The sequence below is a fragment of the Prosopis cineraria genome, unplaced genomic scaffold (assembly GCF_029017545.1).
Source record: "Prosopis cineraria cultivar Desert tree isolate PC_DT_omini unplaced genomic scaffold, ASM2901754v1 PC11, whole genome shotgun sequence".
Classification (NCBI taxonomy): Eukaryota; Viridiplantae; Streptophyta; class Magnoliopsida; order Fabales; family Fabaceae; genus Prosopis; species Prosopis cineraria.
This window is the reverse complement of record NW_026555342.1, coordinates 42771198-42786765: the sequence shown is the minus strand read 5'-3', so window position 1 is coordinate 42786765 and position 15568 is coordinate 42771198. Positions and strand designations below refer to the sequence as shown.

The window sequence follows — 15568 nt, the reverse complement described above, 5'->3', positions numbered from 1 at the left end:
AGTTACGATGCTATGAAATTCATGATTTTTAATTTATGTTTGAGTACTTTTTTCTGCACAATATAATAATGTGAAATAAAATATGAAAAAAATATAAAAATGTATCATTTTATGTACTACTTGTTTTATTAAATTTTTTTAAATGTCACTAGTAATATGAATAATTCAATTGACGTTTTTAACGTTATAACAAAAAGTTATAAGGAGACCGGAAAGGATACCCAACGAAATTATCAAACAAAATCAATATATTTTTCCTTGTTGATAGAGTATAATAGTACTGTTAGGCGATTATTATTGTAATTGACCTTACTTAATGGATAATGCTTCTTGTTTTTGTTGATAATTTGGATAATTATGATAGTGACGTAAAAATGAATGATAGCTATATTAAAGACATTATTTATTTGAAAGAATGACTTGAAATAATTATATAAAAGTAAATGGAGATTGAATTAAAAAGAAAATTTTGGCCCATTAAATGTGTTAAATATACTTGTGCCAATGAAATAATGCCATATACGATGCTTGAGTTCTAATTAAAGGTAATTTGATGATTAACTTTATCAGCAACTTCATGAGAAATTTGAAACCATTTTGGGTCCACACGTCTTTGAAGACCGTTTTGAACCATCAACAGATAAGCATAGATCTCTTTTTTGCAGTGTTATTTCATATTCTTGTATTGTAAGACACCTTTATGATTGCATGGAGTCTGAAAAAGATAAGTTTCGTTTTTTATGATACTTTACATAAATTTATATATTGTGATAGTGACATTATTTATAATTTATCATTATATATTGAAGATATATAATGATGGTGACATTATTTATTTTGTGAGACGTGTTTATGATATTTATTTTTTATATTATTTATGAAGATGCTTATTGTAGAAAAGTTATGTAACAATATGTATGATCAACTAAAATTGATGATCAAAAAATTGTTAGGAACGAGCAAATATTTGAAAATTCAAATCAACTCAACTTTTTTGACGAGTGAAATCCTCGCAAAAGCAGTTTGAGTTAGACTGAGTAACAAAACTACCTATATAACTGCTGAATCGATGTAAACTGATAAATATATATTTAAAACTCAACATGTTTAGTAAAAGATGGCGTGTAATATAGAGTATTCAATTTTCTGTCGTCCAAATTCTCTCTTGTAAATTTTGAGTATTTCCATGCATCAATTTACTTCAACTGTTACTATATATAATAAATCAGTTCTAATTATCTCACTAAAATTAAGGAGAGTAGTTAAATTATTAATATTATCTAAAAAAATAAATATTTTAGTTTACCTTTATTAAATTATGCATCATCTTTAAAATCTCACATATTTCTTGTATACAACCTTTTATTTTATTTTTAGAAAATTAGAAAAGATGAAATTGAAGTAAAAATCATTAATATTTATCTTTTTATACATAGTGATGATTTATAAATGACATTTGCGTAATTAAACAATATGAAGGCCCTAGCTAACATGACATCCACTTTCATCCATTATTTTTAAATAGGCACTTTTTTTATCATGAGATATTGATTCAAAAGATAAACGTTTATAGGAAATAAATGGATTGAAGAGGACCTACATATATTATTGTTTATAATAATGCATATATACTAGATTATACTTAATTATAAAAAAGATGCTGTAACTTACCTCAAGACCATGTGCTATTTCTTTAACAATTTATTTTACTTATCATCATGAGCATCTTTAATTTGAAATTAAAATGCATTTTCGTGAAAAACACAAAATCAAGTCAAAAGAGTTTCTCTCATTTAGGGCCCAGTTCGATTCAAATTTATCATGTCATAATGATTTGTTAAGAGGAAAAAAAAAATCAAGAAGCACTTGGTTACATGGTCATTATCATTCAATGTCATTTGATTAATTATATTTTGACAAGTATTTCAAACATATAGCAGTTTCATTCATTGCTAGCTGGAAAAGGTTTAGCCAGCCAGAACTACTTTGTTCTTATTTTAATTTTGTTCAAATCCAAATAAATTTTAGCATGTAAATATTTTTACTCTTTTTTTTTCAAAATAAACTAAATTCAACTGATTTGTAGAGTGTGTTTGGATATCAGTTGGAGAATTTTGTGACAATTGATTTATAAAATTGATTTTGAATATAATTAAAAAGTAGAATTGAAAAGAGCATTAAAGGCCCTTAGGTGATGTATATTAAGGTTATGAGTTCTAATATGTCTTTTTCTAATGTTCTTTTTGATATCTCAATTTCCAAAATTTTTGGATCATGGATTTTTACATAAACTAAAAGACATTTCAATATTTTGAAGTTCAAAAATGGTAAAGTTTTGTACATTTTTATAATTTTTTTAAAGAAAAATATCATACCCACATCCTTTTACTTTTGAAAAATTATAAAAAAATATAAAATTTCACGGTTCAGACTTCAAGATATCAAATGTCTATTATTTTATGTAAAAGTTAATAAAAAAAATAAAAAAATAAAATTAAAAAGTTAAAACATTATAAAGAGTATTAAAAAAAAGGCACATTAGAGATCCATGACCCTATAAACTTTATTTTATAAATCATAATTTTGGGTTCATAATTGTTTTGGATATAGCAATTAAGTATTTGATATTTTTAACAACTAAAATTATGATTGAGTTTATAATTAATTTTAACATAAAAGTGTCTGGATATATTTTTTATAAAACCATAATTTTAACTTGTGGAGTATATCCATGATTTTTTAAAAAAGAAAATTTGAGGCTCACTTTCTCTCATTGTGGTCCCTAATATGAGATGAAATCTCTTGATTGAGACACTGATTCGTTGTATCATACTAGAAACATAAAAACTAAAAGTTAATGAACTCTTCAATCCCCACAAATTTAGTTTGATCCTGTCAATAAAATCTACAACAACAATAATGACGACGATGATGGCTTTTTGTAGTGGCCAACGTATCAAAGTACTTAAGTCAGTCATGTTTATAATTTTTTTTGTTTTGAGAAATTATTTCAGATGAAAAAAATGTTTGTTAACAAATTTACTCTCTCAGCACTTTCATTGGCTAAATTTACACTTGAGAAAATTAATTTTTTAATCGCATGGCTTAAAGTCTAAATTTAGCAAATAGGTAAGCCATGGATTGACAAATAAGAATGAGCTAAACTATGAATGCCTAGAAGTACAAAACTAAAAAAAATTATTTATACAAAAGGAAGGTTATGATGGACATATTTGGCTGTAGCTTTTGAGAAACAAAAAATTCTTTTAAAAATATTTCAAAAGCCTAAAATATTTGGAATTTTTTTTATTTCAGGAATTTAATTTGCATTTTTTATGAAAGTGTATTTACCAAAAGCTGGTTTGTGTTTATTTTTAAAAGTTACTTTTGGTTTTTGAATAAAATTTATCAAACTGTCTTTTGTTTTTGCCACATTAAACTGTCATTTTACAAAATGTATCCAAACAAAAAACTTGTTACAATTATTTTTCAAAAAAATCATTACAATAACTAATTTTTGTCTTTAATAAATTGAAAATCAAACACACAGTTCAAGAATCTAGATGAATCCATTGTCACCCGCCACATGCACAATATGGTACCATCCTCTCTATTAACATTTTAAACAAAGCTGTCTTAATACGTCTTAGGCCTTGCTTGATAATATGGAATTGTGATTAGAGAAGTGGCAGTGGAACTAAAAATAAGTTGTTTGGTACAATTGATCTTACTTCTCCAAAAATCTGGTTCCATCAAAATTTGTGGAACTCACTTCCATCTTCATAACCATTAAACCCACTTCCTTCTCCTCACTTTTTTCATAAAAAACAACTCACTTCTATGTACATGCCAAACATGTATTAAAACTTCTTTTCCACTTCACTTCCTCTTTCAATTCCACCTCCATCAAAAAGATTTCCATATTACCAAACTGGTCATTAATTCTTGTTAATTGGCATCCATTGTTCATCTTTTCGGCCTCAGTATCAAAATTACTGATGCAGAATATAGTTCTTTGAAAGACAAACGAATTACATATACCAGAAACAAAGCTCACAAAGGCAAAGCTATATGAACCAAACCGAGAATTGTTTCTATGACTTATAAGAAATACAAGTCATTATGGAAGCTTATAATAATTACAATTCTCAGTTTAGACTTCGAAGTAAATTAAATCTCCACATGACAAACTTTTTTACCCTCTTATTATATATGTTTACAAAACCAAACTGCTCACTATATATATATATATGTATATATATATTTCTTTTTTCCCCCTGTATGATCCTCTATACTCAATTTACGCTCACAAGAAAATGAAATTAAACATATAGATGAGGGTATGAATTAACTGCTCTGATGATTCATGCCTTTAATCTCTGGAATTTTCAGCTCGCGAGTGTTTTGTAACGTCTGAAAACGATGATGAAGATCACGGAGGAGGGCCATGGCCTGGTAGGTCAGGCCATTGATTTGCACTCAGAGAAGACGATCCAGCATGAGCGTTATTATGATTACTATTATCATCATCATCATTATGATTATTGCGAGCAATCGCAGAATTGTCTCCAATGGAAGTTGTGCTCACAGTACTCCACAAAGAGTTCTGAGACCACTCATGAAGAGAAGCATAACTGCTATTGTTACCTATCACACTCTTTTGAACCAGTCCTTGATGATGATAATGATCATGATCAGATGCATACAGAGATTCTACCTCCGTGCTTCTGTTTGCCGATTGGAATACCGGCGAGGCCAGAGACGACGAAGCATTGAACCCGGGAGGAAGAAAACCCAGATTAGCAGGAGCAAGATTCAGAGACGACGGACTGAATAATGGTTGAGGTAATGGGTTTTGAGAATGAATCGCGGCCAGAGATGATAGATACCCACCGCCTTGATAGTAGGGATTCATTGAAGGAACCGCCACCGCTGCCGAAGAAGAACGACCGAGGAGAACGCGCGAAGACAACGTTGTCGGATTGGGTTGCATAGAGACCATCTCTTGCAGCCGAGGTTGCAGCTGTGACCGGCCCAGCTGTAAGGTGGCTGACGACGACGACGATGACGACGAAGAACCTTTGTTCCGCTTTCCCTTCCTGCAACCACCTCCGATGGGTATGTTTCGCAAGGATCCACCATGAGTCCAGTACCTTTTACACGTTTTGCAGAAGTAACGAGGCTGCGAGAGGCTATAATTGTTGTAGTAACAGAACTTGGTGTTCACAGAGTCACAGCGAGGGCATCTCTGTGGCGGCGGAGGCTGCGGCTGCGGCTGCGGCTGCGGTGGCTGCTGAAGCTGAGGCTGGTCATTCACGTCTCCACCACGACCTTCTTGACCATTCATCTCTCGATCTCTAACTGTATACCTTATGGGGTTTGTTTATGAACTGTGAATATATGAGTCTTCTTGTGATTGGATTTGGATATATATACACAGAAACGTAAGGTCGGTGATATATGGATATGGAAATGAAGGTGTTAAGAGAAGTGTGAGACTTGTGAGCGTTTCAGATTTCAAAGGGTAATCTATAAGCTCTCTCAGCAACGTGGCTGAAATATGTACTAGAGAGAATCTAATAAACTGACAAAAACAAAAACCACGGCGAGATCATGCATGTTTTAGCAAAAACCACCAAAATATGGTAATCATGACTGATGATGATGACTTTTATGAATATATGTATCTGCAGAGAAATCTGAATCTGAATGAATTCAATAATATCTGTGTAATTAAATATCAATGGATTCTTACAATATCTCACTCCATAATATAAAGTTCAAAGATTATATGATCAAATGAGGAAGGTGTATATGTGGGTTCTGCAACGTGGACGGGTCTGAAAGGGGATGAACTAAATCTGGGTGGAGCAAGAAATGACTGAGAATGGATTCAAAAAGTTCGCAGTTTTCTAATTTTGATTGAAGAGGGAGAATTAATAATCATCCGCACACAACCTGGGAATGAAACTTGTTCTGATGATTCTGTGTGTCGATCCAGAAATGCAATAAGATCCAACGAAACAGAAAGAAGGGAAGTAAACTGAAAAGAGTGTCGAGGAAGGGCCAGTTGCAACAGCGGAAGACGGTGGCGCCAGAGGAGGCAGAAAAGGCCGGTGGTTGGGTGGGTGGCCGGAGTCAATGAAACCGTGGCTATGTCAGAACTGAGAAGTTCTATTCACTTTCTTTCTTTTTCTTCTCTTTTTGATCCTTTTGCTCTCTCTCTCTCTCATCGTTCATTCCACTCCACTTACATTAATTTTTTCTGAAAAATGAAATCAGCAGAAAATTATTATCATTATTATTATTACTATTATTATTATTATTGTTAATTTTTTTATCATCCTGACATCATTGCGTGTTTCTTTTTCCCTCGCGGAATTGAATCCTAGTTCCCACGTAGACCATGATGACCGCACTTGTTTCCCCCTGATTTTCCTTTTTTTCACATTTGACCAGCATTTTCTTCATGAGACCCGAAATTTTCACCTTGAATCAAGGGAGAATGACAATAAATTCCATGGAAATGGATATTGATAAATAAGTACCCCAAGATGCTATAACTAATTAAAGTTCTTGAAGACTTATATTACATTTCTTTTTATGAAATTATGATCCTAAGTAAAATAATAAAATGTATAATTGTTAATATCTAAATTAAAGTTATTAATAAAGAGATAAAGTTATTCATATAAGACAGTACTTGTTTGTTTAAATATACAGTAACAATTATGTTTTTTATATTAACAATTTTAATTTAAATAACAGTTAGCCATAACTTTAGTTTAGTCATACAATAACAAATACACTTTTTATATCAATAACTTTACCTTTGTTATTAACAATTTTAGTTTATTTTAAATTATCAACAATTTTGGTTTTAACAACTATGCTTTATAGTATTTTAACAATTATGCTTTACATTATTTTGTAAAGGGTTATAAATGTAAATTTTTCAAAACAATTTACGACATATAAGTTCATAGATACTTTGGAGTAATTACTCCATTTCATTTTATTATTTTGTCGGTTGCCTATTTCAAGAGGACTTATTTATCATTTTTTCTTAATCAATGACGGTTAGGACTTAAATGTCAGATGAAATTTTTTTAAAAAATGGTTTAAAATATTAATTCAATAATTATAAATTTAAGAGTTTTAACTGTAGATAATGTATTTAAATTTTAAATGAAACTCTCATATTGTAAATGAGATTTCTGATTGTAATAATTAAAATCAATATTTGCAATTATTTTATTAAAAAAATTTGTCATAAACACAGCTATCATTAATTTAAATTTTTGAAACTTAACTATCATTGATCCCTTTCTTTTCTGGACATTCCTTTACTATCATTAGTATATTGTATTCATCGATAAAAATTTTGTTTGATACATAAAAAAAGAATTTTTTAATAAAAAATGAGAAAAACAATTAAAAGAAAATGAGATAAACGTATTATTTTCACTTTTTTTTCAAAATACTTTTCTACCTACTAAAATTTTATAATAAAATTTATGTTGCTATGGCAAGAATTTTACCACGTGCCTCGTTCAGCGTTTAAGTTATCTTTCCAGAAAGAAGATAGCTCTTAGTATATTTTAAATTGTAGGATAATGTACTTTTGGCTATACAATTTTATATAAAATTTTAGTTTAATTTTTTAATTTTATAAAGTATCTTCAGTCATTAATCTTAACACCATTAGTTTTAAATAATTTTTTCCCAATCCTATTGAATAAGGGTAGGAGGATTACTAGCTCTGCTGGCTTAATTATTATTAGTTCATAAAAGCTTGATAGAGACTAATTTTACTGGAATCCCTTTAGCTCAAGTAGAAGTTGGGTAGAAGTGCCCAGCTCATGGTTGGCGATGAAGCTCAATGTAGATGGCTTTGTATAAGGCCATCTTAGACATGCCGAGTGTGGAGGGTTATTTCATAATGAAGAAGGGATAGGGGTGGATGGCTACAGGTTATATGTGCAATTTGGGACACCGTTCTCCATTAGAGGCTGAATTGTGAAGCATTTATCATGGGTTCAAAGTTACAAAAGCTAAGATATGAATTTCAAGAATCTTATCGTGGAGAGTGACTCGACAACTATTTGTCAACTTCTTCAATCCTTTTTTGACTCAGGACAAACAAATTATACTAGCAACTTTGGCATGGTGTCAAGTTTAATTTCTTAATTCTAATGTTGATGTTGTGGTTAGGCATACCCTCAGAGAAGGTAATAGATGTGTAGATTGGCCTGTGAAGAAGATTGTGGATTACCTTGACAATTGCCTTACTCTTGAAATACCTTTGAAGGAGCTTGTTCCTTTGTTGCATCGAGATTCCATGAAGGTATTAGTTTGTCGTTTTTTGTCTTAGTGTTCCAGTTGTGTGAGCTTTACCCATTTTCCTATCAAAATGTCAATCATTATTATTTAAAAAAAAACTTAGTATAACAACATTTGACAATGTATATTTCAATATTTGAAAGTTCAATAATTTTTTTTATTCATGAAACTAAAGGTGTTATGGTTATAAGATTAAAAAGACACTTTATAAAATTAAATTATTAAAAAAATATCATGTAAAGTTAACTAAAGAATTAAATTTGGGGTATTCACGAGATAGAATAAGAATAGAATAGTGCTATTCTGTGTCCCACATGTCGAAAAATGAATGAGGCTAACTAGGATATCCCAATAAAGCAGATAAAAATAAAAGAGAGACATGAATAATAACATTTAGTAAATCACATAAATTTCTAAATCCAACAAAAAAATAACATGAGTACATAAATTCGATCCTCAAGTTACAGCAACTATAACTTAAAGTGAAAAAAACACAAATACGATAACTAAAATTTAAAGTTGAGCTCACTACAATCACAAATAACCTTTAGATTGCAAGAAATTATTATAAGAACAACTGAATCACAGAGTTATATAATTTAAGTGAACATGTGGTTACGTAAATAGAAAATAAAATAAATAAGAAAAATGTATACTTTGATCCTAACTAAACAAATAAAGTATTAAATATGAAGAAAAAAACAAAAAATAGAATAATATATTTGAGATGGAACTAGATATCTTAATGGTGATCCTATATCCTGTCCAGAACATGTTTTTATCTCGTTGTGAAAACTTTTTTTTTTTTTGTAGGCCTGTCAAGATAGACCCATCCCAATCATCGGATGACCAAGATTGGAATAACTATGAACACCCTTAGATTACATATGCACTTTAACTTAAATTCTATAATTTTTTATTTTAAATTTATTTAAATCAAATTTAAAATATATTTATTAAAATTATGTATGTATGTATGTATGTATGTATGTGTATGTATGTATGTATATGTATATGTATATGTATATGTATATGTATACAACCGGCATTATTCATGGTTTATAAATAATTGAACTTTTCTATCTAATTTATTATTTACTGGCTCAACACAGAGCGGGTCAACTGCATTGGATATATGCTTTTCTTTATTATATTATTATTTTTCCTTCTAATTCATTTATAAATTTTATCCAATTTACAATTACATTTTGAACGTTTCTTATAATTTTATTAAAATTCATGAATAGAACTTTCTTAACAAACAATTAATTGTCTGTCATAATGCATGAAAAAAAATATTTTTTATTTAAAATTTATGATTAATTATTAAAGTCCAAATAAATTTTATTTTAGTCTATGTTATTGTTTTATCTTTAATTTATTTTAATTTATAAGTTAATTTTATTTTTTATTTATACTTTTATCATTTTTATTGAAATATATAATAAATCTTCAAATTATGGTAATTTATAATAAATTAATATGAACAAAATTCGACAAATAATCATGAAATTTTAACAACGAATGAAAAATTTATACACTTTAAGCATCTAGTTCAAAAGAGCTAGCTAAACCATAATGGTCAAATAAAAATTGAACATATGTAATTAAAGAAATAAAAAATATGGTATTTTCTTTGTTAATATCTTGGGGTAAATACATTTTCATCAACACCATCAACTTTTAACTATAACCACATCACCTGGTATATTGACACTGACAATTGGAAGTAGAGGATATTGAGGAGAGGACAGGAAAGGAGAGAAATGATTTGAAAAAATGTACTACATCTTAGAAAAAAAATGATAGTAATATAGAAAATTTATATGCTTGTTAATAGACCAAAGAAGATGGATTCCGTATTTAGTTTTCAGTTTACAGTTAATAAATGTTCATTTGGAGGATTTAACTATTTCTTGAATTTGGCAAAAATATATTCTAAATATGGTTTAAATGTACTTTTAAAGGTTACCCAAACAAACTTAAAGTCATTGTTTTTTTTTTGTTATTAAGAATATATTATATGCTAATAGTTAAGGTTAATTCTTTTCTAAGCATAGACATCACATAAGCAAGCTATTGCCCCTCTTTATCACTAATTTCTAAGCATTGCCCCTCTTTATAAGATTTTTTTTTAATATGTGTGTGTAGTTATGAATCGAATTCTTAACACATACTAATGACGCTCAAACCGCTACCTTGTTACAAAAGCAGCTTGATTTAACTTATTAACTTGTTTTGGATCATTTTGAACCAAATGGTTTTGACAAAACTAGAATTAAATCGGAACTCTGAATTATTGGACCATTTTGAACCATTTTTACTGTTATTTTAGTAATAAAATTTGTTATTTATTTTAAAAATATTAATGTCCACTTTCTTCTGAGTAGTTACAACAAAATTTTTGGTGCATGATTTGTTTGTTGATATTATATAAATTGAACTGTAGAGAAAATTGAAAACTCATTTGCTTTAAGGGGACAAATAAGGTAATTAAATAGAAAATATAATTGTGAAAAAATTGAAGAAATTAAAACTTAATATGAGATGGCTTTCATGCCCAAAAAATATGTTATGGTTAAAACTTTAAACTAGGAATAATATTGTCAGTATTTTTAAAGTTTTATTTATATATACACTTACAAATATATATTATTTTTTATTTAACCATTATGTCATGAGAAGATTTAACTAATTAAACAATTGATGACTTTTATGATTTATCATGTGGTTCAGTTTTTAAAACATTACTTAAATCACTACTAAAAAAAAAATTGACTTTCAGTGGCAACTGTCAATATGTCATAGTGAGAGTTTGTATCATTGATTAATTTGCAATGACAATAAAAATTACTATTAAAAATATACAATTGGTGGTGATAAATGTTATACTTTATGTGGTGACTTTAGATAGTCATTGTTAATTATCAAACTTTTAGCAGAAATTTTTTTATCAGAATTGTTGCTGAGATTTTTTTAAATTATTGAATTATTGAAAGATCTGACTATTTGCCATGTGCCAAACCTTGTTGATAGATGGGATCATTGGTTTTGACAAGCAAGTAAGCGAAAAGAGAAGCACCGAGATATAACACGACAAAATAATATCCATATTCTATCAAAACAAAAATATCCATATTAATTCCACGATCATCATAAAATGAGCTACAACTCATGATAGATTCAAATAGTAGTAATCCAAACATCACAAGAAACAAAATAGGGAAGTACACAAAAGAACTAGCTGGCGCCAAGCAATCAAATGGAAAGGGAAAAGCGCACAATAAAGGAATAGGGATACAAATAGAAGAGGAAAAGTGCAATGAGAAATATTTTTGGAAAAAGAAAAGTAGGAAAATGCTCAACATACAATTAAGGAAATAAACTCATAAAGGAAAATTACAACACAATCACAATGATTAAGAAAACATAAAACAGGAAAGTTTTTTTATTGCTCAAAAATTTGTTTTTCTGTTTCTTTCTACTTTATTTTTCTTGCTTGCCCTTTTTCCTTCTTCTTGTTTTTTAATTCATCTTCATTTTTTTAAAAAAATTGATTATTAAAAGTTAAGAAATCACATAAAAATCAAATATGGAAAATATGAATATTTTGACAGCAAAAATATGATTCATGTCGTAGCTGGAAAAATCAATTTTTTTAATTGAAAGACAAATAATATTTTTTATTATTTATGAGTATTCTCTCATTAAAAACAATCTTATTTAAAGTATGATTGAATTCTAGATGTGGGCATTTTCCAAGCGAATGAGAACCTTGCTTCACTCCCATAAGAATAGCCTATTGAGAGCTTATTGAGAGAGAACTAAAATGGCAAAAAATCCAAGAAAAAACTAAAATGGCAACGCAATGATTAAGAAAAACTTAAATAGGAAAGCTGATAATTGCTCAACAATTTTTCTGATCCCTTTTGTTTCTTTCTACTTTCTTTTTCCAGCTACTTTTTTCTTACACTCAATTTTTTTAAAAAAAGGTTGCTCCCTTTGTTTTTCCTTGTTATTTTTTTAACTTGACCATCAAAAGGTCACCAAATCACACGAAAACGCAAAAACATTTTCACCAAAAAATAAAAGAAAACAATAACATGATAAAACCAAACATGGAGAATATAAATATTTTACCACATCTAAAATATAATGCATGTCACTCTAGATGGAAAACTTGGAATTAGAGTCATTCTAAAATGAGGCTATAGTTAAAATTTTGAACCACAAGAATAACCATTACCTATCCGAAAACTCAAACGAAAAAGCAAAAAAAGAAAAAAAAAATTATATTTAACTCTAATTGACACACAATAAAATGAGACCAAATTAATTAACAAGATAAAATGAGACCAAATTAATTAACAAGCCTTTGCCCATAGTTAATTAAACAACAATATAATTCTATAGATCGTGTATGCAAGCCCCGTCAACGTGAAATGTATCTAAATAACACTTTTTGTACTAGTGATTGTAACAAGTGAGCTTGGCTATTTGTAAAATCATGAATAGTTATATTTTGCTTTGGTGAACAAATGGCATCGAGCAAGAATGTAAAGAATATTACATTCTTTTAGTGCAATGTTTAGGTGTAATTCAAAAGAACAAATGACAAGTCCATGATGTAATGATATATTGAAGTATATGTGCGCTAGCTACCATATAATTAATTAAAGCCTTGGACCAGATCAACATCTTTCAAATATGTGCACTACTACCTCCAAGGCTATTTAAGTATATAATTTATTTAATTTGTTAAAAATAGATTTGGAGATAGTTTTTTTTTTTTAATACAACACGACCAATTCAACTTAGTCTTGGATTAAAGCTGATTGGTTCTTAGGCAAGTCGATTTATATATAAGATATTCCGAAGCTTGTACATGGTCTCCTTTACAAACCTAATCAAAGCAAAACCTTGTACCTAATTAGTAAATGGTGTTTGAAACACCTTAGATAATCGTTACCACTAAGAACTCCAAATATTCTAGGTGAAAATAGTTATGTGATGAATATGTAATTAAATACTCCCTCTAATCCTAAATGTAGCAGTTATTAGTTGAAGTGCTTGTTTTGATATTAAATATAAGACCCCAGTATACTTTATTTCACAAATTTATTCATTTCTTCAAACTATCATCATCAATTACACATATTAAAGTTGGTGGTCTTTATCAATAGAATAGTTTTTGATGTAAATAATTAAAGATGGTATTTTAGGAAAATTAACATACATTTTGTTTTACAAAAAATTAACTAACTTAATTAATTTTTTTTAATCTCTGTGAATTAGTTGCTTTGCTGGAAACTATGGTTCAATCATAGCCTGAATGTATAGTTTCTTAAAATCTTAAAGTGACTATCCATGTTGAGTTGATAATTAGGTATTTAGTATTTTTTTCCATAATTTGATATTTAGTATGGTACTTTAATCTGTCGCTTTTTATCATCGTTAAAATATTAATATCAACAATATCAATATATGTTTAGAATAATATGTATGGCATGTTGCTCTATTTATTAAGTCACCAATAGATAAAACTCAAATTTACAATTTCATGGATTGCTAAAAAAATAATTTTTTTTAATTACTTGTAAGCATGGGTCCGACAAAAAGAGACACATTTCCAACAACCAACGAGCAATTGGGTTTGGGCTAATTTGATTGGGATTGCTTTGGAAAATGATCCTTTGTTGAGGATATTTTGGACATTTAATTGAAGATGGTGGCCATATCAGTATTCATTTACCTAATGATGACGGGGTCGAATCCGAACCACAAAACAAAAACTGAGTACTAAGTCTGATATTGGCAATTTGGCATTGAAGGAAGGAGGGAAAGAGCACGTGCCCAAGTCACGTGATGACGTTGCAGGGCCAGAGTCGTTAGAGGTTGCAACTGCTCCCACAAGCTCATCGCTTTCGCGGACGCGTGGGACCCAGCAAAGGTGTGCCTGGCACGTATCATGCTTCATACGTTATTATTATTATTATTATTATTTTGGCATTTTTTGGTTTAACCACATTCAAACTTAACAGGATGTACGCCCAAGTAACTGGGCTAGGCCCATTTGAATATATCCAATGTCAATGGGATCGCCTTCGCAATTGAACTCGTTCGACGTCAATAAATCAATTTTTTGTGTGTCTGTGTTAAAGTACATATTTAATGTTACATAAAATTTTATTTTAATTTTTTAACTTTATCAAATGTTTTTTTAATTTTATAATCCTAATATCGTTAGTTATCTTAACAAATTTTTATATTAAATTTTTAAATATTAATAATATATTTTTAAATGTTGATATATTAAGTTTAATATTTTTAAAATAATAATGATTGGCACACAAAAAAAATTATTTGAAACTAACAGTGTTAGGATTAAAAAAATTAAAATAATATTTTATAAAAATTAAATGATTAAATTAAAATAAAAATCTTATATAAAATTAAAAGATTAAAAATATATATATATATATATATATATATAAAAGTAAGAATCAATTTCAATAGCATGACTCAAATACCATACAATCGTATGGCTAAATGCTGCAAGATGCTGTGACTCCATCCGTAATGATAAAGACAATTGAATAATTTTTTTTTTGGTCAAATATCATGATTATCATTCCAGTATACTGCTGCGTTATGTTTGACAACATTTGCTGAAACAGACAAGTTTACTCTAACTCCCTAGAAATTGTCACACTTATTTAACATGAGTTTACTGGCAATCATCCACTTGCTTAAATCTCTAAAAAGAAAAAATTAGAAAATTAGATCATGTGTTTAAACTTTAAAGAAGCCGCTGATTGACTAATGCGCTAGACTTTCAAATGTTAATTTAATGTTAAGATTTTTGACGTTTCACCACTTAGGTACAAAAACTTTTTGTATTCTAACATGATTTAGTTTATAATTCTCTTGCACGGTTTTCTCCATAGTCTTTTATTAAAAAGTTATTAAAATTATAAGTAATTTAACTAATAAAGATTAGTTCAATTAATAAAAATTAAATTATAACATATAAATTGTCAATCTTGTTATCTAAAATATTATCCAGATATCTTTTATTATTATTGTATATATATTTCAATTATTATTAGGAGATATTATTTGATATTATTATATAGTTATTAGTTATTATTGTATTTTCTATTCTTTGTGTGTATAATGTAACCTTCATCTCAATAATGAATACTACATTTTTCAATCATTCTCT

General features: G+C 28.6%; 1 protein-coding gene across 1 annotated transcript; it reads right to left on the bottom strand.

Moving 5' to 3' along the window:
• Nucleotides 1-4184: 4184 nt before the first annotated feature.
• LOC129284817 (dof zinc finger protein PBF-like) lies at nt 4185-6142 on the bottom strand. The gene has a single exon (XM_054920294.1). The coding sequence runs from the start codon at nt 5345-5347 to the stop codon at nt 4433-4435; it is 915 nt and encodes a 304-aa protein (XP_054776269.1). The 5' UTR covers nt 5348-6142; the 3' UTR covers nt 4185-4432.
• Nucleotides 6143-15568: the final 9426 nt, after the last annotated feature.